This window comes from Pezoporus occidentalis, unplaced genomic scaffold (assembly GCF_034315485.1).
Source record: "Pezoporus occidentalis ecotype Australia unplaced genomic scaffold, CSIRO_AGI_Poc_V1 ctg147, whole genome shotgun sequence".
Classification (NCBI taxonomy): domain Eukaryota; kingdom Metazoa; phylum Chordata; class Aves; order Psittaciformes; family Psittacidae; genus Pezoporus; species Pezoporus occidentalis.
The window spans coordinates 738,452-762,435 of record NW_026913284.1 but is presented as its reverse complement, the minus strand read 5'-3'; the positions used below and the strand labels follow the sequence as shown (position 1 = coordinate 762,435).

Below are 23,984 nucleotides of genomic sequence, written 5' to 3'. Positions count from 1 at the left end.
TATTGAATCTGTAAAAAGTGGCAGCACTGCAAAAAATGAAATTATAGGTTGCATTGTAGGTAAATTCTATGTAACTACTTCAGATGATTTTGAAGCGCAGTTTCCTATGCTTGCTTCTGTATTCCTATTTTTCTGCTCCTTACTATCTCTTAGATAAATTGGGATTAACTTTCTTATGCCTCATTGCTTACCCTAGTAATTTCCTGAATTTCAAAAATGTCACTGAACATGTCTTTGTTAAAAATAATAATAAGTTATTAAGCTAGCTTATTCAACATGTTTGAGTCAAAAGATATGTACAATCATTAAACTGCAGTGAATGAGCAGATTTTGTAAGGAGTCAGCTTGTTCACTGGAATATGTTTAGCTCTACAGAATAAGCCAAGTTTGAAGAAAAAAAAAATATACCTAATGACTTTGAAGTTATAAAATTGGAAGGGCTTTTTGATGAATATGAAGGGTGATTTTCTCTTCTCTGTTGCAGCTTAGACCATTAGGACAAAGATTGACTATAAATGTTGACGTGAAATTTTCTGAGGCCTGGCCTCTAATTCTGCTCCAGGAGGAGGTGGGGAAATGAGGTTAAGAAATTCTAACACTAAATCTGGGTTTGATTTAAATGCTGATTTATTTAATCTTACTCTGTTTCCGTAAAAATCCTGCCTTGCAATGACTGTGAAATTTCACAATGTTTATAACACATTATAGAAAACCAGTTGCCAGATTCTGGTCAGAATGCCCCCCACACATTATCAGGTTCCTCTTAGTCCTGATGGACAACATAATAGCAGTGATTGAGAAGTATCGCTGCATACCATTTTCCACACCAGGGGTGTGGCTTGGAAAGAAACTAATTTTGTCTACTGACAGAAGAGCATTGGTCAAAACAGGAAATTAGTTAGGATGTTCACAGAACCAGCTGAGTTTCCAGGTGTGGTGGAACATCTTCCCTTTTGTCACTGAGCAGCATTCACTCCAGCTGTAGCCTCACATGCACCAGGGCCAGTGCTCTCCACCTCAGAGAGTGAAGCAGTGGAAGTGCTGTGCTCCATGCATAATTCTGTGGTTTGCTTATGTAAATAGAAAATGTGGTGATGGTTTACTTTGCTGAATTTGGACCTAGTTATGCAGGATGCCAGCTTCAGTGAGACATCCCCTGAGACTTGAATATAGTTTAATGGTCATACATTGAAATGACTGCTGCTTTCAAATAGTTTATTGGCATTTAATCGGTTAAAGGGGTGTGAAACGATGCACTTTCAGTCTTAGAATACAAGTTTTTACAGAAAGATTAACACTTGGGGTAACACTCTTACTGAATATTTGTGTGACCTTGCTGAAGTCTTAGAGGCCCTCAGATTTTAATGCATTTGCAAGACTGGATACTGAATGAGTGAAGAAAAGCATGGTATATGCAAAGGAATATTTAATCCTCCTGATTTCTCCAGACTGATCCTTTGAGCAGAAAAAAAACCCACCGCATTTTGCCAAGTGGTCTATCCCTTTTCCCTTTGCCTAACTGAACTTTCTTTTGATATCCAGGACTTAGGAAAATGTTTCTGTGATTTCACTGAATTTCCCTGGGAATATTTTTAGGTTAAAGTGAATGCATCTGCTTTGTCTGAATATTTTTAATTTATAATGCTTACGTATTTAATACCTATTAAATATAAATATCTAGATGAGTGGAGGAACTTTATTTGGGATGTAGGTTCTTTCATTAGACAAGTTTTTGTTCTTCATATGGCTGCAATCGTAACAACATTTACTAAAGACTTAAGAGATTGTAATGGCAGGTCCATATAAATATTAAATATTAAGCTTTCTGCTGTTTGCTTCATAAAGCACAGTGTTTATCATGACAATACTTCATTCTTTGCTTTTCTGATTTTAGGGACATGTTTAATGTTTGAGCAATATTGTATACACAAAATACTTCAAGAAGGTACCATTATTTTACAAGCATTATTTGACTAAAGGTCAGGCAAATTAAAATATCAGTTATTATCTCTCAACAGATTTTACCTGATCAGTGGTGGAGTTCCTTTTATTATATGTGGGATTACAGCAGCAACCAATATCAATAATTATGGGATTGAAGGCAATGCACCATAGTAAGTATAAGCTATCATCATAAAGCTTTTAAGGAAAATGTTGTCTTTTCCTATGCTGACAAATGTAACTTTATGAAGGGTACAGACATGCCATTTGGGATGACATTTGTTATGAAATTTCACTAAATAATAGCTATGAAAGAGCAATGTCTTAATCTGGGGTTTGCTGCTTCACCTCTACCAATTTGACTCCACTACTTTCAACGGAATCACTTTTCATTTACAGAATTTCTCTTCATTTACATCTGAACAAGTGAAAGGATATTAAAAATATCTAATGGATATCATACTTAATGCAGCTACTAATTAATTATATACTTTGAATTATCTACCTTGAATTGATAACCTTCAGGTGACTTTAAGTAATTTATAAATAATTATATGAAAAAAAGGAAAAGTAAAAATCCCTTCCCCACCTCCTCTATCCCCTTCCCTTCCTTAAAAAAAAATTATTTTGCATTTTCACCATCTGGAAATCTTCCAGTCAGCATGTCTTGCAATCCTGTGCTGTACTAGTGTGTTAGTACTCAGTATACCTCTACAGATTGTCCAGGCATCACACTGTTATTAATTCTTGGCATGAAACATGAGATACCGATAAAGTGCAGTAAGTCTTTCCATAGAAGCATAGCAGAAAGTATATCAGACTGCAAAGTTAAATACATTCTGCGTAAAGTACTCTGCCAGCACTCCTATTCTGAAGCATATCACTCTTAGTACTGCTTTGAACATCTATTGTAATACATTTGAAACTAGTTATTCTCTGGGTAAGGAAAGTGGAAACAAAAGAGAATGCTTTGTAAGTGAGCATTTGGTTCTGTAAAGGTAATTGAAATTTAAATTCCAATAATAAATCAGTACATACCATGGCTAACTGCTCTGCCTAAGGCCCAGCTCAATTTATTCAAACTTATCCAATTAGACAATCACTTATAATCAACAGTATATTAAAAGACTCAATTATTTATGTTCATAAATGAGACATTTTTCATTTTGGCACAGTTACAGAGGTTATATTTCTTTAATCATGTTAATCATAGCAAATCAATACCGTGTACCACAGTCTGTACAGAAAACAAGGCAGAGGTGAGGGATGGTTATAAGACTGAGTAAAAAGACAGCTTCTAATATAACAACAGCATAGTGAGTTATACACCTTATTCATTTTTAATAGTATCAGTACAGTAAATATAGATGCACAAACTTTAACTTTTTTTATGGAACTGATTTTTAAGTTATCCACAGTGAGATTCCACTTGAAATAAGAGCATCCCAAGAGACTATTCCACTGGGGAGCATTCCATTCTCCACTTCCCATCAAATATGCATTATTCAATTGTACTTTGAGTATTCATGTAACTTTATGCTCTTTGCTTATCCAGTTAAATATAGGTGGTAACTTACCTACTTTTTCAAAATATCTTTCAGAGAATCTTTTCATGTGCATGTCTGACAGCAAAATACATACTCCTTGGAGTGTGTCTGATTAATAAATATGTATATGTTTTTGTTTAAGGTTCAGATTTTAACAATTTAAAGCAGTAATTCTGCAGTTGCTTGTGATAAATACCCAGTGGGAATGCCTCTGTTTAGCTGAGATGTTCTCAGCCTGGGAGAAAAATTCATTCTGCCTTTTTTATAGTAAATTGTAGATGATTCCTGGCTTGACAATGTGATATCAGAAGGTTCCTCACTGTATTGGATGGACCGTAACAAATTGCACATGCCTAAATGAGTATGAGGTGTCACAGTGTCACTTTGTAATAGAATGGATCATGACAATTCACCTGGTCTGACTTCATGACCCAGTGGGAAATTAGCTATATTCAAACCATTCCTGACAGTGCTTTAAATGCTCTGATAATGGATAGACCAAACTTTATTCCAAGAGCTTATTACCCTAATTGTCCTAACAGCTAGGGAATTATTTGAAAAATCTGATTTAAATCTTTCTTGCTGCAGTTTAAGCCTATTACTTCTTGTCCTAGTCTGACAGATAAATAACTAATTCCTCTTTCCAGAAATCCCTGCAATATTTAGAGTATAAGAACCTCATAACAGCTGTACTAGCTTATTACACTGCCAGCTCAGTTCCCTGTCTGCAGCCGTGGCTAAAAGCAGATCATAGAGAAGAGTAAAAACAAGGCAAATATTCCTTCTCCCCTTGACCCAAGTTCTCCAAGTTTCCATCTGGGATTCCATTAGCCAGAAGTGTTTTCTTCTCCCATGTTTATTTGATTAGATCATTCATCTTCAGGACAGTCCTGTTAGTCTGCTACTAAATTATGCAGCTGACTGAGGCTTATTCAGCTCATAGTGGCCTGTAAACTACTTTAAGCTGGTCTAAAACAGTTGTTATATTATTTAAAGCCTAGCAAATAATGATCCATGCTACAATAATACTATGCTACCAATATATCCCAAGGAGACCATCAGTTTCCATAATTTTTCTGTAGACATTCAAATTGATGTGAATTAACTCTCAGGAATTTCAGAAACAGTGCAGAATTCAGAAATGGCATATATCTTTTGGGTCCACTCACTGCAGAAAGCAGTGACTGGAAGCATTTTTTCAGTCTCTCTTATTACTCAGACTGTTCTCTACTTTGGCAACAAGAAAATCCTGTAAGAACAGGCTTAAGAGTTTCTATCCATGTTTGTTGATACAAACCACTGAAATCTGTACATTTCTATCGCTCATACAGATTGTATGAACTATGCTTCATTTGCTTTTTAATCAAAGTATTAGCACTGGCATTTTTAATAGTAGAAAAAAAGGTTGACATAAATGGTCTTACACTTCACTGCAATTCTAGATTCTGAACTGACCTACATTTCTGGGAAATTTTTGCCTTTAATATCCCGTAAATTATACTAGACATTTTATTCTATTAAAAAATATGAAATGATGCCTCAGCTTAATTGATATTAAAGACACATTTGCTGTCTGCACAGTGAACATATACAAACTTCTAAGACACTGTTAGATCATGTAAGTTAGCACAATTTCACATCAGTCCATCACATCTCATGTGGGCTATAACTTGTTCTTGACTCTCCTTTTTTGTTGTTTCCAGTTGCTGGATGGCATGGGAGCCTAGTCTCGGTGCTTTTTACGGGCCAGTAGCATTCATTGTGCTAGTCACCTGTGTTTACTTTCTCTGCACGTACGTGCAACTGAAGCGCCATCCTGAACGCAAGTATGAGTTAAGGGAAAAGACAGAAGATCCTCAGAGAATGCCAAGTACTGAGGTGGGCCATGGTCATATTACAGACTCTGTTTCCATTCCCCAGTCAACTTGCTCCATGATTTCTTCTTCCTTATTGGAAAATGAGCATTCATTTAAGGCTCAGCTTCGAGCCGCAGCGTTCACTTTGTTCCTCTTTACTGCCACTTGGACCTTTGGAGCACTTGCAGTATCTCAAGGTCATTTCTTGGATATGATATTTAGCTGTCTTTACGGAGCCTTCTGTGTGACCTTGGGGCTTTTCATCCTGATCCATCACTGTGCAAAACGAGATGATGTGTGGCATTGCTGGTGGTCCTGTTGCCCATCTAGAAGAAACACCTACTCTGTCCAGGTTAATGTGCGCCCAAAGGTTAATGTCAATGGTGACACTCAAGTTCATGCACCTTGTCTTCAGGAATCACCATGTCCCAACAAATCAGGTGTATTTAATCATCCAGCACCTAGCCACTGCAAACTTACTAACCTACAAGCAGTTCAAAATCATGTTAACTGCCTTTCGCCTGTGACACCATGTTGTGCAAAAATGCACTGTGATCAGCTACTTGATGACGAAGCTCACATTCATGTCCACAACGAGGGAAGCTTCAGACCCAATATGCACATTCATAGATGTCTGAAAAGCAGAACTAAGCCACGTTATTTCAGTCGGCATAGGTCTGCAGGTGAAAGAGAATACGCCTATCACATTCCTTCAAGTATTGATGGCAGCATCCACAGCTCACATACAGACAGTCCCCACAGTACGCATGATAGCCAGTCAGGTCACAGACGGGCCTGCTGCTCAAAAAGTGATCCGTACCCTACTGTCAACCAGCCAGAAAGTAGCGATGCAAGTACTGTAATATATAGTTGTGCTAAAATGCCAGAAAGTGACACTGTGCACCATCCAGCTCATTTTGAAATGCACCCACGGACACAGTCACTGCCATTTAATACGACGAATCACAATGGAATTCTCAAGGGAAATGTGCATGAAGCCATGATATATAGCTCAGATAGTACAGGAAATATCAAAACTGGCCCCTGGAAAAATGAAACTACTGTGTAGTTCATGGGCCATCATAATGTGTTTTTCCCCCTAAACCATCATTATTATTATTCCAAACTATGACATATTTGTGTAGCTCACCAATGAATTGTACAGCTTTTCCATCTTTATTTCCATTTTCTTTGTAAGAGTCTGAGAGAGATAGTGACAGCTTTGAAGTGATGATATTTTTAAAAGTTGTAAAACCATTGTGAAAGATAATTAGAAAATGAAATCTAGACAACTGAATATGAGAGGCAATATCCTTTTGTTACACAGAACAAAATTTTTTTTTACAGATCCATCCTTTACATTCATTGTTTTCACTTCTGTAGTAATTTAAGGCACTTTTTATAAACATATCAGCATCCTAAACTTTTACTTATTTATTTTTGTAGCAAAATATTATTACTGTGCCATGGATTTTAATCAGAAGTGACTATGGTGGAAATGATAAACAGGATTTTATAAAATTACAGCTTTTTAGATCTACAAAAGTGATACTGCCTCTAAAGATCTTCTGTAGCATATGGCCTGTAAAGTCGTGTAATGTACAGTCTCTGTTCTGTCCTTTTTCTTGTGGGAGAGAAGTGCTAGGTAATATCTGTTACATCTATGGTGCTGTATTGGTTGTATTTTGCATGACGTATGTCAGGATATACCATTTGCTGTTTTCTAGTGTTACATGTGTTAAAAAAAAAAAGAACAAAAAAAAAAGTGTTGTACAAGGCTGTGAAAAACCCTATTGATATTAATCTAGAGCATTATAAATCTACAGAAGAAAAAAAATCACTCTGCACTAGTTTTAAGTGGCACAATCCTTTGTATAAGGTTATATGATAGCTTTGATAAGGGTCCACTCTAATGTCTTTACAGAGCATGCACTACTCATTGTATGTGACACTGTGCGGTGTAATAGCAATTGTCTCAACAAGTTTTACACTTCTTTCTTTGTAAAGTATGCCTTTTGAACAAATCTGTAAGCTGTTTCACAATAACCTTTCCACATCTGTTAAGGTAGAGCAGTTTTATCATTAACTCTTTGAGGACTACAGTTATTTTCTTACAAGTAGCTTATTCTCATCCAGAGACACTGTATATATGATACTGTCTATTTAGTTACATGATCAATGTAGTCCAGAATTGCCAGGAAAGAGAAAGTTCAGTCATTTCACCAAAACACACCTTCTTAGAGTCCATCTATTAATTTCACCACTTGCTTTCTGAAAACCCATTTCCTCCCCTAGCAAATTTCAGATTGTCTTCATCTTTTAATGCAAATTTGACCTTCAGAGAAGTTCTTTATGTTCATGATTTCTGCTGAATTGTAGGGCACTCCAGGGTCAGTGCCATTGTTAATAGATTAAGAAGGCTCTTGGCAAGAAATTTTTTCATGTTTCCATGAACATCTGGACACAAAGCATCAACTCACAGTACAGAACTGCATTATAATTATCTGTATATAAGACTGCTTTTTTCAAGTAGGAAGGGTGCATAATAATAATGGATTGCAGAGACTGAATAGGAACATAGAGATAAGAGAAAAATGTCTACAGTGGGAAGTGAGCAGTGCGCCCATAAATAAGAGAAAAAGCACAATTCTGTAAGGCCACATGAGAAAGTTTGCTGTCAGGTCTTTACACGGGCTTATGTAATTGCTCCATTGCTGCAGAGAGGAAATAGAAAATTCCCTTGAGAGATCATCAGTCAGCGATTCTCTGTGTATATGTTGCAGAAATCATCCCATATTTCAGCCCACTATTTCTGTTATTAGCAGTTTATTAGACTGTACTTTTTTTTTAATATATATATGTAGGAATTCATTTCCTAATAGTGTACATAAAGATGACAATTATAATTGTTAGAATGTTATAAAAACATGTAAGTCAGATGAATGTGTTCTGCAGTGTTGCAGGTGGGAATTAGTACTCAAAGGGTTAATGCTCAGTATCTGAGTGCAAGAAATCTTGTTTTTCTGTATTTTTGTAAATTTGAAATATATATTGTAAACTCCAGCAGTGCAATGTATCCATCTCAGATTGTGTATTTTTAAAAGGTGAGCAAGAAGAATGCACTAGGTGGTTGTCAAGTTTTGAGCCAATATACAAGAGTTTCATGACTGCTTCTTTAGCTAATACAAAATACAATAAAAAAAGAAACGCCTGAGCTTTATTATGTATATGCTGTATATGCTTGAACTGTCTCTAAACTAAAATGCAGTCTTTTTTCTTTGTTTGCATAATGAAATATTTTCTGTTTAATAATTGTTCTCTTTTACTACTACTTTCACTCATTCCACATAGACAGTGAGCCCTAAACAAGCATAGACATAATGTGAATTACCACTTCTCTGTGTCTCAGCACTATGTGTACATATATTCTGTAATAGCAAAAACCTAGGAGTTCTGCAGACCATTATGCAAAATATTCCACACACACAGCCAAGTGAAATACTCCCTCTGCAAGAACCCACTTGGTGAGCTTCTTTATTCAGCTTGTGTTTTAATCACTAAATAACAGTCGGAGAGGGCAGGTTCATCTTCATAATGGCTTACAAAGAAGTAAATAGGTGCTGCTTTCCACAGAATATCTTATGTGATAAAACTCTCTGGAATTTAAACATAAAATATTAAAACACTTTTCTTATTGTGTTAAAAATTATTTAGTGAATAATTCTGGGTTAATTTGGAAGCGATGTGTTATGCAATAATCTGTTTGCATATTATTTTTTCAGAAAATATACAGTATAACTACAGAGTAGAAGAACATGATATTAAATAAATATAAAAATGTTTTGTAACATCAAATTTGACCAAAATGCGTTTTGTGCTTTTGACTTTTTTTTTTCCCCTTTAAGATAAATGAGATTATTTCAATGCTTTGGGAGTCTGGCTTTGTTTTATTGTGGGGGTTTGGTCAGTTATAGCCAGTGAACCATTACTACTTTACCTGATTTTCTTTACTATAAAAATAAGTCAGTGAAATAACCAGAGTATAAGAAATATATTCTCCTAGTAAACTCCTCATGGACTTACATGTGTAACATATTTTAAAGTCAGCATTGGTTTTGGTGATTCACTGATGACATAAAAATGAACATATTTTTACCGCTAATTTTTTGTCTGAGATTAAGCAAGAGAAATTTCATCCAAGATAATTTTTGGAGAATGATGCAATCAACAGGAATCCAAATGGTTGTTATTACAATACTACCAGGATAAAAATATGTTCTGATGCTGTACGGTTCTTCTCTGCATATAGAAATTCCAGTTTTCATGACAGAATTTCAGATCAAGTAGGCGACCCCGTATTAAGTCACATAGACTGTTTACAAGAAGAATTCCTACTCAGCCTCATATAAGGAGTTTTGGTGTGAAAATAAAACACATGGTTTTGCACATTATGGCTGATCATGTATGTGTTGTCCCCAAGCAGTCTGTTGGTTGTGTCTGCACTAATATGGCTGAGCAGCCGCTGTCATAAACACATGTTCTCCTTCACCACACAGCTGCCTGCCAGCTACGCTGTGGGCAGAATATCCAGATGTTAACCCACCAGGGGAGCCTTCACTGTGGCTCTAAACCAAAAGCAAAGTCTGTGTTTAAAGCAAAGTCAGGGCCACCTTTGACAAACACAGGCAGCTGGGTAGCCTCCACTCCAGTGCTAATGGCTGAAGGCAGATAAACCTAATGGAAGTGGTTTTAAGCAGGATAACTTCCTCAGGTAGGTATGGTTCTCTATAAAGGAGACTACCTGTACTCTCACCAAATTTTGGTTGCCTATGATTTGTAAATGTCAGGCTGATGGAGACATTAGCAGCAGCTTCCTTACCAGAACACAAATTCAGGTTCCTGTATCAGGATCCTCCAGTTAAGAAAGAAGCTGTAGGAGGCAGCTGCATCAATCCAGATCCATCAGCTTGGTTTAAAGGCTGGCTGGCTGACTTCAGTCAAGCAATTTCAGTAGTAACTTGGTGCTCTGGGCAGCTTTCACCTACCTCTACAGAGAAGGGAGCTTTCAGTTTGATTTTCTGTGCCCAGCTGACCATTTTCTAACTGGCAATTAAATTGCTAAGGAGAAGAATTATTCTACAAATTGTCTCAACTACTTAAACCATAGACTTGTTATTCCCTGTTACAACATCTGTAAAGGTGCAAGTGAATCCCTATTCCCTTATCCTACCAGTCTATTACCTGTTTTTCAGAAGCCAAACAAGGAAGCATCAGTAAATCAGGACAGTATTATAGGGCTCACTTCTCTGCAAGGAGGGTTGGAATTTGATTTGCAAGAGCTAGAGCAGGTAAACTACAAATATCCTGCCTTAAGGACCACAAATATCCTGCCTTAAGGTTATGCAGCTGGCCATGCCTGAGAAGTAGGGGAGATGATGTAAACATGGTGTCTGTATACTCCGGAGGTACTACTGTCCCTTTACATTTTGATCTGTTTGAATTCTGTTGTGTCTTGCAGTCTGAACAACAAAATGACTCACTGTTCACATCAGCCTGTCACTCTGCTTCAGCTGCTCCCCCTAACCCACAAGTGCACTGTTGACTGAGATTGACCAGCGTGGTCAGTGTTTTCATTCATTCCTTTATTTGTCTCCTAGGTGCTCAGTAACACCTGAGAAAGGCAGCAGAAGGAGCTTATTTGGGGGCTGGGAGGAAATTCTGGGAGAAGAGAAAGCAATAAAACGTATTCTTAATATTCTTCTCACAGTGCTTTCTTTTGTTAGCCCATTTGTTATTGAGCTACAGCAGTTACAGTCATTTATTCCCTGATTCTTTCCATTGTAAGACCTTGTTCGCTACTAATTAGAACATAGCTGAAAGTTAACTATTCGGTTTGATTTATGCCCTCAGCAGTTACTGCCCTCAGATATGTGATTTTAAAGAGTTTAGCCAAAATGGCTGCAATGTTTTCAGCAAAGAGGCTTGAGGAAAATACGTTTGTCCACAATAACACCTTGCAATGATTTTTTTTTTTTCTAATAGTTCTGTCTTCAAGGCCTGTTATTTGAAAATTTGGGAAGTATGGCTATTATAGGAAGGGATAAGGGCAATTTTTGGTCTTTCTAGAAAGTAAGCAGTTCAGAAGAGTTGGCAATTTTAGCCACTAAAAATATCCCAATATACTACTGTGAAAAAAATCTCCCTTCTTCTTAGAGCTTGTCAGTCAAGATATACCTTGTCTTGGCCGGGGATACACTCACTGATCCCTCCTGCAATCTACTGGGGCTTTAAAGGACCTGCCCTATAAATGATTTACTTCAGCTGCTCTCAGGATTAAGATGCAAAGCAGGGATGTTTGATTCTCATTTTCTCTGCTGAACTCTTCAGCTTGTTTCCCCCTCGTAGGCACCATGATAGAATGGAGGAAGAACAAGTGCTGGGCTACAAGAAACCAAAAATAGGAGACAGTTTCTAGCAGTGGATTGAGTTAGATGGAGCCAGCTGACCAAAAGGAGATAGGCCAGTATGAGTAGGGAACTGTAGCAAGCTGGCTCAGGGGCTGATTTGAAGCTGGGAGGGGAAGTAGAACCACAAAATTGAATAGAGGAACTTGGAGGCTTGGGAAGAAACTGGGACCAAATTGTTAACAGGGGAGTAGGGTGAAACGATGCCCATGGGTATTTCCAGGTTGGGTACGTAAGCCAAGCTTTATGATTCTTCTGCAGTAAGTATCTGAAAGCCTACTAGCAAAATGGCTATTTGCTTATAATGTTGGTCCTCATAAAAAAACAGTGTATTAGTGGTGTCAGCTATTCCATTAACATAAGCATCAGAAATCTGTGCAATGAATCACAGATGCTCAAAGCTGTTGATTAACCAGATATTTCATGTGCCACATAATAGAATTTCTGTATTTTTAATGTTCTCTTTCAAAATCTGGGAATTATCACAAAAAAGACAACTGATTTCAAACACTACTAGCGAAGCGCAAAGTCAAACACACCAAATTGAGGAACTGTTAGAATTAAGGTTCCCTTTGGAACTTCCATTCACAGCTCTGGTCTGTCTTTTGATGTTGTTTTTAACTATTTCAGGAGTGTGTACTGCTTTCTAACAGCTTTGCTTTGATGCACATTTAGTGTTCTTTAAATGTGTGGGTTTGCATACATCTAGAGTTAAGCCAACCATGTCTCTGTAAGCTTTCTTTTCCATCTTTTTTCCATGTTGTTTCTGGAACTTTTTAAAGAAAGCCGCCTCAGAGGAATTTTGAGGTTGCAGCCTTCTAAGTAACACAGACTCTGCTTTTCTAGCCTTTCCTGTGCTGAGTGCCACAAAGGAAGATGTGGCTTGAAAGACTTTCCTTTGAGCTTCCCTTTATTTGGGATTGTTTTCCAAAGTATTTAAGTAGTTGTATAATTGTTCCAAGTGTTGTCATCACTACGAGGACATAGGAGCATTAGGAGAAGGAGCAGGCTGAGGCCGTAAGTCCCTGCCTTGGCTCTGTGCAGCTGTATTGCAGTCTGTAGAAAGCCTGTCCCTTAACTATGATAATTCATGTTGACATAGAGGCTGCCTGCAAATCCCATCTTCCCTGCAATGGAGCCTATTCTGGAAAGCTTCCTCTGGGGAAGATACCTGGGGTGGCTGAAAAAGGCATCCCTCCAAACCACAGGGTGTTCCAGCTTTCGCTGATGAGGGATAGATGTACTTTAATCTCTGGCACTGCACAACAGCCTCCTTAAGCCTACAGCTGGTTAACCTTACATACCAGGAGAGCATTTCAATGAAAATATGAGGTTTAGCCCCTGGGCCCATTGCCCAACCGAGAAGCTGGAAATCCCTAGTTCCCCTGACAAGATGGTATGAGAATAGACATCAGTATACATGGCTGGTTCCTCTCTCCTGTGTAAAACCTATTGAAAATTTCACTGTGCTCATATATGAGAAAAAAAGCAGGGAGGAGAGAGTTAAATGACTAGCTTATCTGTTGTGGGTTAGTAAGGGGAATAGTTTAAGTGCTGCAAAAAACAAAACAAACCCCTGACCATCCTGAGTTAGTACAGAAGCCTTCATTCTGGCATTATAACTACATTGTATTCCACTTGACAGCACAGCGCAAGCAACGTGACATAGAGTCAAGGGCTATAGTACATTGAAAGTAACTACACTCCACCCACAATGCGTTTCCCCTGGGTAAAAATAGGCTGTACACAGTTGTACTGCGGAAATACTTTCTGCATCCTTTGTTACTCTGGTGGACTGGTTTAGACTAAGGATCCATTTAGTGTGGGTATGCGCTTAAAATGGTTTTGATGATACTGAAGTGAAAAGAAGGAAAGTTACTTTTTTTTAATTACACAAAAAGCTCATCATCAGCACTACACTAAGATGTTCTTCAGTATGTAGCTAACGCAGAGCCAGGCAGCTGCACAGCAGAGCCTGCACCAAGAGTGAAAAGGAACCATGGAAAATGGAGGAGAAAAATAAAAAATCCTCTTACTCTCAGTGATTCAGAACTTTACCTGTAAGGGAACGATTGCAGATCATGCAATCTGCTTCATTAGCCTATTCATCTTCTCAGTGTGTTATTAAGGTTCAACTTGCTTAACAAAACCAGGGAGATCAGAATATGCCAATCAAATTCAGTATGACTTGAAGAGTCTCTGGTATAAGTGGCTTATGTAGTTCATTGTAGATTGATGCGGGGGAAACTGCTGATAGAGACAAAACATACAGGATATGATTTCAAAGGCCCTGGAGCTGTAGGATGAAAAATCTTTAGCAGAATTCCTTTTACTTAGATAAAGTAAGAATAAAATATCTTATATAGGAAATAAGGAGGTTTGAATCTAAATCAGTGAAAGGATGAAAGAGACTGACAAAGAGACATTTTCAGCAGCTCAGCACAGCTTTCCTTCCTTGTGTAACCATGCAAGGGAGTGTTTAATTTATACAGTCTTTAGTCAAACTTTTTTCACTTTAGAGCAATAAGCTGTAGGGTTGAAATTACAGACAGGAACCTTTCCATTGGTTTCCACATGTCCTAGGTTGAATGCACAATGAACAGAAAAGGCACAGCATTCAGTTTAGAACCTAATCTGAAAACTGACAAGCTGCAAACCACATTAAATGGAGCTTTTTTGTCATAGCATGGGGTCACATGGAGGAAAAGTGGGTGGAAATGAAGGAGAAATGGTGCATAATGGGGAGGAGGGTGTTGCAATGGATAATCAAAGGAACCGAAGTGCCTGTTGAAATGGTGCAAGCACAAGAGTGACCACAAGCCGTGTATGTCAGTACAAAGGAGTGTATTGAGCTGGACTGCACAGGTGAGCCTGGTCCTGCCATGGTGCTCATTTGGAGAGAGTGCCAAAACATTGGATAATACTGGGACAGTAGCCTTGCAGACAAGTTGAAAACATTACAAGCTAAAGGCAGGGAATGTGTTCAGGTTGTGGAGAAAGAGAAGGGAAAAAAATTAAGTGATTTGATCACTGTCCACACATACCTGTATGGGTAGAAACTACCATACATACATTCTTTAATCTAGCAGCAAAGGTATGAAGAGATCCAGCAATTAGGAGCTGGAAGTAGGACTTGCCCTTTAATCTGCAAAAGTAATTAACTTCATACCAATTCCTTAGTGATACAGTAAATTGAAATTTTTAACTCAACAGAGCACATCTTTCAGGAATATATTTCCCTACAAGCACAGATTTTTGACTTTGTTGCTAAAAGAACTACAGGGTAAAATTTTCCAGGCAGTTTACAATATATTTGATGTTCAGTAGATTTAGACTCGGGAAAACCCTCCTTTCAGATAGGCGTTGTAGAGGTGAGGCAGAATAGAAAGGACAACGTCTCAACCCGCCTATGGAAAACCTAGGAAATTGTGTTGGACTCCAACACCCTTGACTTCAGCCTTTGTGGCACTGTTCCTTTTAAGTGCCATTTTAACCTTCATGATCCCAGGTTCTTTGTAAACTGCATATTTGAATGGCAAATCTTAATATTCTGCAACATAATGAAGTTCTTAGTTACTGCTTTAAATTAAAAATTCCCTTAACCTCTGACTAAAAACACAATTGTGCTTGCTTAACTCCATGTTATCAGTATGTCCTGTAACGGTCCCCATTAAATCAAATTCTGCCTTATTTCCTCTCTAGCACCTAATTGTCAAACTTTGAGCTGTCCTAAGAATTTGATATTTCTAATTGAATCCCTTCCTTGCAAACTTCTCAGGGTGTTGCCTATACTAGAATACATTGTTTATAATTCTCTATTTTCCTGTCTTTCCAGTAAAATTGGTAAAATAATTCAAGATTTCACATTTCCAGCAATAGTGTCACCAAAATCCAGGAGATAAACTCTCTAACCATTAAGGATCTTGAAAGCTTCCCAAAACCTTATTCCAGCTTCTAGGTCCAAAGCTTCATCTTCCATCAAGTATGTTTACTTGATCTAGATGTAAAATGATTGAGCCTGTAGTCTGTTGGGCACAAAGGTAAAGCAACTATGTGTTAGGATCCTGATGTACTGCACTGAAACTGGCATTTTCTAGGTGCAGATGGCCCTGATATCCACTGTTTTTGCATAGAAACAGCATTTGTACCTGTGCACATCTGTGCACCTCAAACTGTGATGAACAGGCTGAAACTGTGGGTTGTGTTGGGAGATTTCTTTTTTTCTCTCTTTCCAGCCTCATACACAATAGTTCTTCTCATATCCTCCTATTTTTCATTATCTGACATTGGTTTGTGCACTGAATGGTCACATTGCTGTAATTACACTCACTTTTTCATTTCCTTCTGGAAAGGCAGCACAGGTTCAATCCTGACCTCAGATTACGTGACAGCACCAGGTCTTGTGCTGACAAGGTAGTATCATGGCTGTAATCTGAAATGCTCTTTGCTGTCTTTTTATCTCTCTTCCTACATGTGGATTTATCCAGGGAGGTAATTAAGCTGCAGTCCCCCCATCCTCTCTATTTTTCCCACTTGCTGCAGTCTGCTAGGTCCTATGATAGGGTCATTCATGTCCTTTCTCAGCCACATTGTGTAACTTCAGTGCCAGGCATCCACAGTGTCCTCCTATTTATTCTTCCTTTCTGAAAATGCTTCTGCTTGGTTTTCTATATTATTTGTTGTGAAACATCCACATATGGGAACGGTTGTTCTGACTGTAGACCCCGGGCAAAGTGACTGGAATGGTTTCTGCTCTTTCTCACAGTAATTATTTTATTTGCCAGTAACTGATTGTTTATGAATACTGAAACACAAACACCACAGCCAATCTGAGAACATCCTCTGCTGACATTCCCCAAAAGCACCACTCTTGTGCAAATCTACCAGGAAGTATCACTTCTCATTTCTCTTGTATGGCACTTCTTCATTTTCCACCTCCGTGTTGCCCAAGAAGTTTCCTGCTATTTCTTGCTTTTTATTCTCCCTCTCACACTTTGCTCTGTGTGGCTCAGACAGTGTCCAGATGGTCTCTTCCTGACATGAGCCCTTTCTGGAAAGAGCCTCACTGTTGTCACTCGCCAGAGGATGAAGCTAACCTGAAAAGACTGTTCTAAGCAGAGAGGGTTTTTTTTCTTTCACTAGCACTTAGGACTCTAAAATATATACATGTATGCATGTACAGATGTATATTATTTGTATGTATGTATATATATATGTATATATACACACTTGCCCACAGATATAAATGAACTGTGGAGAATATTAGAGAAATAGCATCTTAGTGCTTGTTACTGCCTTCCTGTCTTCTGAGCAAGCAGCCCCTTTTTTCAAAATATGTCTTCTAACCTAAAGTATTACTGGTGTTTAAAGTATTTCCTACCAGTTTTAAATGGAGCCTATGATTTTCTGAGTGTTACAGGTATCCCAACTGTTTACAAAAGGGATGAATCATTTAAAACATCAGAAGCTTTTCCAGTGGCCAGAATTATTCTTTCACTTGCATTGTAAGTATCTGCCCAGATGTACAGGAAGTTACCACTTGTAAAATTAGTCTGAAAGAAGCATGAGATTACTAATAGTGATATTTTTAACACAATTTTGCACAGGCTGGACAAAATTAGATCTTTTATATGTTCCTGATATGCATTAACTACTTTAAATTCCTTTTAACAAAATTCTCTTCCATAGAAATTGATCTATAAGCAAAAAATACTACTCCGTGGTATTTCTAGAGGATTGAAGCCACATGGTTCAAATTCAAATTATAGGAGTTATTCAGTTTACAAAGAGAAATTCCCCCCTAAATCATAAGATATTTATGCATTTCCCCAGTTAAGAGTTAAATGAGTCAGACTGCAGTCTATCTAGTTGTAAGAATTAGAGTCAGAAATCATTAATAATTTAATTTAATTATAACCACTCTTTTGACTGTGGCTGGTGTAGAAGATTGCAAATATGAAATGCTTGCATAATTATTATTCTGAAGATCATTCAGGACAAATAAAAGACTGAAAAAGATGTTAAATATCTTAAAGGACTTATTTAAATTACTTTAAACTCATACATTAATTAAGGTGTTTACTTATTAATCCTTGGAAATTGAATTCTGTACTCAGAATAAGTGCTGTAATTTTCTTGAGTGAGTGAATGTTGTGTTTCTCATACATAAGAGAGGTTGTATTGCTCAACCTTTACTTTAGAATTGTCTATAATAACTTAAAGGATACTGACAATTAATTTGCTGCACAAGTTCTCTATGCCTCTAGCAAATTTTATGGCTCTAACATCTCTCTAGAAATCTTGTTGGCCTAGTTTATCTGGGTCATCTACCAGTCATTGCTGCTTCATTTCTTGCTGGCCCTAATTTATCCATGTGGAATTAAAGCAAACTGTAGACATAGGCAGAATTGATTCTGTGGCTGCAGCTGCATGCCAACCATCACAACAATCTGAAGTTGAAGCACTTTGACGTTTGTGGCCTCTCTGGAGAATCTCTTTTGCACAGACATAAGGGACTCTTCCTGCTTTTGGTCGGTTCTCATGCTGGCCTGTTGAATGTAGGAAGTCAACTTCACAGATGTTCCCATACATCTGTTTCTCTCCTTGAAACATCTTTGTGGTTCAGAGTTTTGGTTGTCATCCTGGGTTTATGCTCATGAAAAACCTTTTAAAAGCCTAAAATTCAGACTATAGATTCATGATGTTGCTATTTACCTCTTGTGCGCACCATATCTCCCCTTCTTACTCCTCTCTCTTGGGTCACCCATATGAAATCCACACTGAGCACCTCATCCTAGTGTTATTTAAAAAATAAGTGGGCTCGGTCCTTTTGTTTTAATTATTATTTTATTTTTTCCCCAGAAAAGTAATGTTTTGAGGTACCTGGAACATTTTAAGCAGATTAAAAAGAGGCATGAAATTAATTAGGTTGTTTAGATTAAGACAATGAATACTGCAATAGTATTCACAGGCTTTTTCAGGCTCTTCAATCCTTGGAGGTCACTTATAGCCAAAAACTATAGATTGCCTTCTGATCTGCAGCGCCCAGAGAAAAAAAACAATCCAGCCTCTTCAACAGAAACACAGCAATCTTACTGCAGATGACAAAACACAAAGCCAGAATCAAACCTGTACAAAGGCAAAGGCAAGCTGTACAGCTGCCTGGAAAGTCACAGTCTCAGGAAAATGAGAGGTGCCTTCCAGATCTGAGTTTTAAGTCTGCTTTGCTTTACATTCCTCCCTCCAACACCTCTCACTGTCCATGCAGGCTGGGAGAACTACCACTGCACTAGCTGGAGCAGATTCAATTTTCACATGGGAAGTAAAATATTGGGTAAGAGAACATGACTCGTTTTGCCATTGTGCTGTAGCATAAAGATTATCATTCACTCTTTGTCGCTTTCCTCCATCTTACAGACAAAACCCTTTGTGGTTGTAACCAAGCAGTGCTGAGTATTGGCAGCTGAAACCATTTTAAATGCTGTCTCCTAACTAGCCAGTATCTTCTCCCACACTGTGTTATCTGTTGGTTTTTTGAAGTCTCTCCTCAGAGCACTGATCATTTCAGTGGGGTGACGCAGGCCTTGGTGGACTGCCCCCTTTCCACATGTAGATGCTGTTCTCTCAGTTACAAATGCAACAGTCAAGAGACTCATTAATGGTTGTTTCCAGGCTCCTGCCCCCGGCTTGTTGTGGCCCTTCAATGCCAGTGACATGTAAGGTCTGAGCAGATGTTCACAATGAAAACAATTTGCCTGCATTTGACTGACTCTTCCGTTTGTTATGCTTGTCACCAAAATTTTCTACAATAATCTGGACAAACATTTAAGTGCTGAAGTCTGTCGGAGCCATTCTGAATTTCCTAAACACACGTGTCATTGACTTAAAGTTAACAGATCTGTTGTCTACAGCGCCTTCTCAAACTTGCTTCTTCTGAGAGACATCCTGTGTTTGTGAAATTCAGGTGCCAAATAAAGGATTAAAGCTTCAGGCTTGATTGCGGCTGTTAGAGCCCTTTCAAAAGCAGAAAGTGATTGGCCTAAGGTAATTTACCTTTTCAGGCTATTGGAAGCAGGCTACATGAAATTTCTCTGAATGCCCTCTGAAATAGCTCTTCTTAGCTACAGAGTGCATTTATTGCACCTGTGATTATTGCAGTAATTGAGAAGGTCTATTTTTCCCACATTAGACCAAAAATGAAACATTTATTTTGACACATTGGGCTACTGCCATCTGTGCCCCAGCATCAAAACATTTTTTTAATGTTCTATTTCAGCTGTTCCAGTTGGCCTCAAAAGAGCTTAAAATCTGGCAAAAAAAAACCACCAATGTTTAACTGTGCACAGAAGGTATTATTTATATGTCAGTAGCACATTGTTCACTTTCTAGGTCTTTAACAGCTGTATATAATAATGCGATCTTTCATACGTGCCAGTTTTCATGGAATATGTCACATGGCTCTTAACTGCAAAGCTGAGGGTCAGCAAATGATTTTGTATTTTTCTCATGTCTACAAGGAGGGTACACAGGCACTGCATGGAATCTCAGCATAAGCCAGATACTATATTATTTCATCAAAAGTAACAACGCACTTTCCTGGCATTAGTAAAAAAAAATGATTTCTGTTAATCTGAGTCTATTCTTCAAACATGAACAGTTCCATTTAAATCTGTGTGTGTAGAAATATATGGTACATAATATCCCCATAAGCAAGAACTACGACTTTGCTCTCAGATGACCTAATTTCGAGAGAGACAATAAGATTACCAAACTGAGGTGCAGCTGATACCAGTGCCCAAGGCCACCCCTAAGATTCCTTGCACTCTATCTGATGGAAGGTCACCTTACTTCACTGTCTGTGAACTGTAAAACAAACAAAAATATCAGCAGTGTAAAAGGCCTGTAAAAAAAAACATGTATTTATTATAGAAACATGTATTTAAAATAGAGGCCAGTTCTTCATGTCAATGTTCTTTAGAATACATTCACTCTAATTTTCAGTTTTATATTAGAGTACAATATATGATGGTTTTCTCAACTCTAAAACTAAATGTAGCCATCAGTAAATAAAAACACAACAATCATTTTGGCTGACTATTAGAGGAATTTGAGATAAATCATCTGAGAATTAATAACACAATTAATGAGACACCCCAAATATCTAACTTTTTTTGTCTCAAATACTGATCAAATCTTCCAATTCATAAACAGTAAATTCCAGATGCTGCCTGATACTACTTTTTTTCCATGAAACTAAGGATACACATCAATCCGTAGACACATTGTTTGGGAGTTACAGGAGGAAAAATGTCTTCAGGCAGTTTTTTGGCCAAAAGGCACAAATCAGTCTTCCAGATAAATTGTGAAAGTTTATCCCCTGTTGTTGATGCTGAAAGAAAACATTACAGAAACAAATGTCTTTTGATTCAAGCTCTCTTCATTCTCTTGGGACAGTAGCCTGATGGGGAAAAAGTAGATCTGTAGCTGTCTCCAAGTTGCCCAAATACTGTGTCCTTCCATAAGCTACTACCCTATAAGAGTGAGCAAGTGCCCAGTATCCCTCTCTCCTCACTGGCCAGTGCTCAAGCATCTGGTTTCGGTAAAGAAGATTTATTCAAGGAAAAGGGTAGACTTTATTAAAGAAAAAAATTATTGAAGAAAAAATTCTTAAGTTTTTCATGCATGTGAAGTAGTCTAAATGAGAAATTAATGCTAAAAAATTAAATGAATATATTTTGGTCAAAATAGCAGCACTGAGAATTGTAGGCTGGAAGCTGAGCCAGGACTGGCTGTGTCCTTAAGAAAAAGACTCATAAGCTCCAGGTTTTGAGTGCAGTCTTTACTTAAAACTTATTCCACTCCCTATTTTTATGTCTCATCATATTTGCAAGACAAGAGGTACACCCATACACAGCACATACTATGACACTTTTTGGTTTTTTCACATCTCAGTATTGTTCAGGCATCTTGGGGTTAATAGAGCTGAGCAAAGTCTATTTTTGAGACTGAGAGTTCGCTTTGATTATTCATAGATGAATCAGCATGTCGTCACCTCTGTAGGTCTAGACGTAAGAAAGGTATAATATCCAACCCCATGCAAGTCACGACTGCAGTGAAAGCCCTTTATCTGAGCAGTGTGAAAGCACATTCACTCGGGAATCAGACGCCGGCTCAGAGGCAGTCGAGCAAGAGCAGCTCAGCTAAAGCTCTGGGGAAGAAAAGAAAATGCTGGCCTGAAACGCTGTGAAATATAAATAACAAGACCGGTTTGGGTTGCATAAGCATATGCTGAACAACATGTGAAAAAATGATATCCTAAAAACCCCAGAAGTCTCTCTTTCCCCAAAGGTAAAGCCATTCATGGCAGTTTAAAACATTTCTTGTTCTTTGCTATACCTGCAAACACCGCCATCGCTGACAAATTTCCATTGCACCAGTGTCATCAGGAGAAAGGTGCGTGGGCATCTACCTATATTTATTTAGTCAGCAGCTTCAACATTTTCCTTTTTCAGTAAACCTCATCTGACAAATGTAAAAGCTAAAAGCTCAGTGTGGCTTGAAAATTTTCTAGAAGAGATCCAATATTACCTAGAATTTGCTTGTAACAATTCTGCCCGGTCCTGCAGGGTGGTTAGGTGCACTTTAAAAGAGGTTTCCAAAGAAATCTGCAGACTTTACAACCCCTTCAGTATTTTTCAGTGGAAAACAATGTTTTAGTGGCTTCAGCTGTAATGGGATTCCCTGCAGTGCTGCCTAACCTAAAATCTTTGGCCAGATTAATATCTCAGGGGCAGAATTTTCTTCAGTGAAAACAATAATGTTTCAATTACAAGGGTGAAATGCAAGATACTGGGATAATACATTGAGAATAACCTTGTATTTTTTAAAATTAAAATAAATTTTTATGAGTAGAAGACTGAAGTATTGCTCCTGCCTTGAGAAGATAGCTATGGTACATGTTACAAGATATGAAGGTACACAGGCAGGGTTAATGAAGATAGGGGAAGACTATAACTGTTACAATAGACTGTAAAGAGCAAATCTAACCATCGTATTTACTCATCAAAGACCTGTATTGCGATATAACTCCCACTGGCTTCTTACGCTATGAAAAGTCCTGAAATTCTTCATCTGGGTAGATTTAATATATTCAGCTGTATATGTAAGTTATGGAAAGTGTTCTGTACTTAAAACTAAAAATTCATCGCACCTTGTCTACGACTTTAATATGTTAAAAGTTGGTGGCCCAATAACACAATGTTGGCAGATCCAACTTGTCCACTCAAAGAAAATCAATGTGATAATATCTGTCCAATCTAGAACACATCAGTATAGGGCACCTAAAATATGTAGAGAAAGAGAGGATTAATGAGTAAATGATCGTTGGCACTGATAGCTTTTAAGTTTTCATGAAAACAGAGAGAGATGAGAGAATATCTGGAGAGGGACCAATTACAAATAACCCTGCACACGCATGCATAATTAACAGGATTCAAGAAGCAGTAATGATCATTCTTTTAATACAGCATAAGTCTGCCTAGAGAGGTGAACACATCAAAAAAACTCAGCATGGAATTTTAAAAAAATTTTGACTAGTTTGGCTTTGGGGAGCTTGTCAGATTATTAACATTACTTTAACCTAATTTTAATTTAGTTTAATGTGATTTCTTTCTCCATGAAGCTCTTTGAAAGGATGTTGTTTATGCAAATAAACTACATGGAAAATTGGTTTTGTAACTAAATGACAGCTGATAGACTAGACTGTAATAGCCAATTGGGAACTTCTAAAGCATAGTTTGTTTACTCAGTAGTACAAATTGCATAGCTCTGATTATTAGGGACAGTAAATATCTTAATAGTGGCTATTTTAATTAACAGAGTCCTATGGCTTGGTCTCAATCCCCACTAAGACCATTTTTTGCTGCTCCAGTGGTAGCAAAAATAGCTTTAATCCTTATTTCACTACTTGCCCTATTTAATAGCTCAGAGGAGCTGGAATAACGAAGGTCAGATTTGTCCCATTCATTTCCTACCAAAACAATGTTTCTTGCTTGACTGTTTGCACAAAGGATAAATCCTACCATTTTTATCTTTACTGTCAGCTGTGACTTCTCTGTTTGCCTTCATCTGACTCTGTAGTTCTTTTTTTTCTGCCTGAGATGCGAGTCCTTTAAGAA

The 23,984-nt window shown here is 37.8% G+C and overlaps 1 protein-coding gene across 2 annotated transcripts in view; it reads left to right on the top strand.

The window, feature by feature from the left end:
* ADGRA1 (adhesion G protein-coupled receptor A1) overlaps positions 1–9,795 on the top strand; it is a 286,313-nt gene extending 276,518 nt beyond the window's left edge. For both annotated transcript variants that reach the window (XM_062610365.1, XM_062610366.1), the window contains 2 exons: positions 2,019–2,114; positions 5,192–9,795. In XM_062610365.1, the coding sequence (XP_062466349.1) occupies positions 2,019–2,114; positions 5,192–6,413 (1,318 nt within the window). In that variant the 3' untranslated portion in view covers positions 6,414–9,795. The remainder of the gene's footprint in view (positions 1–2,018; positions 2,115–5,191) is intronic.
* The last annotated feature ends 14,189 nt before the right edge of the window (positions 9,796–23,984 follow it).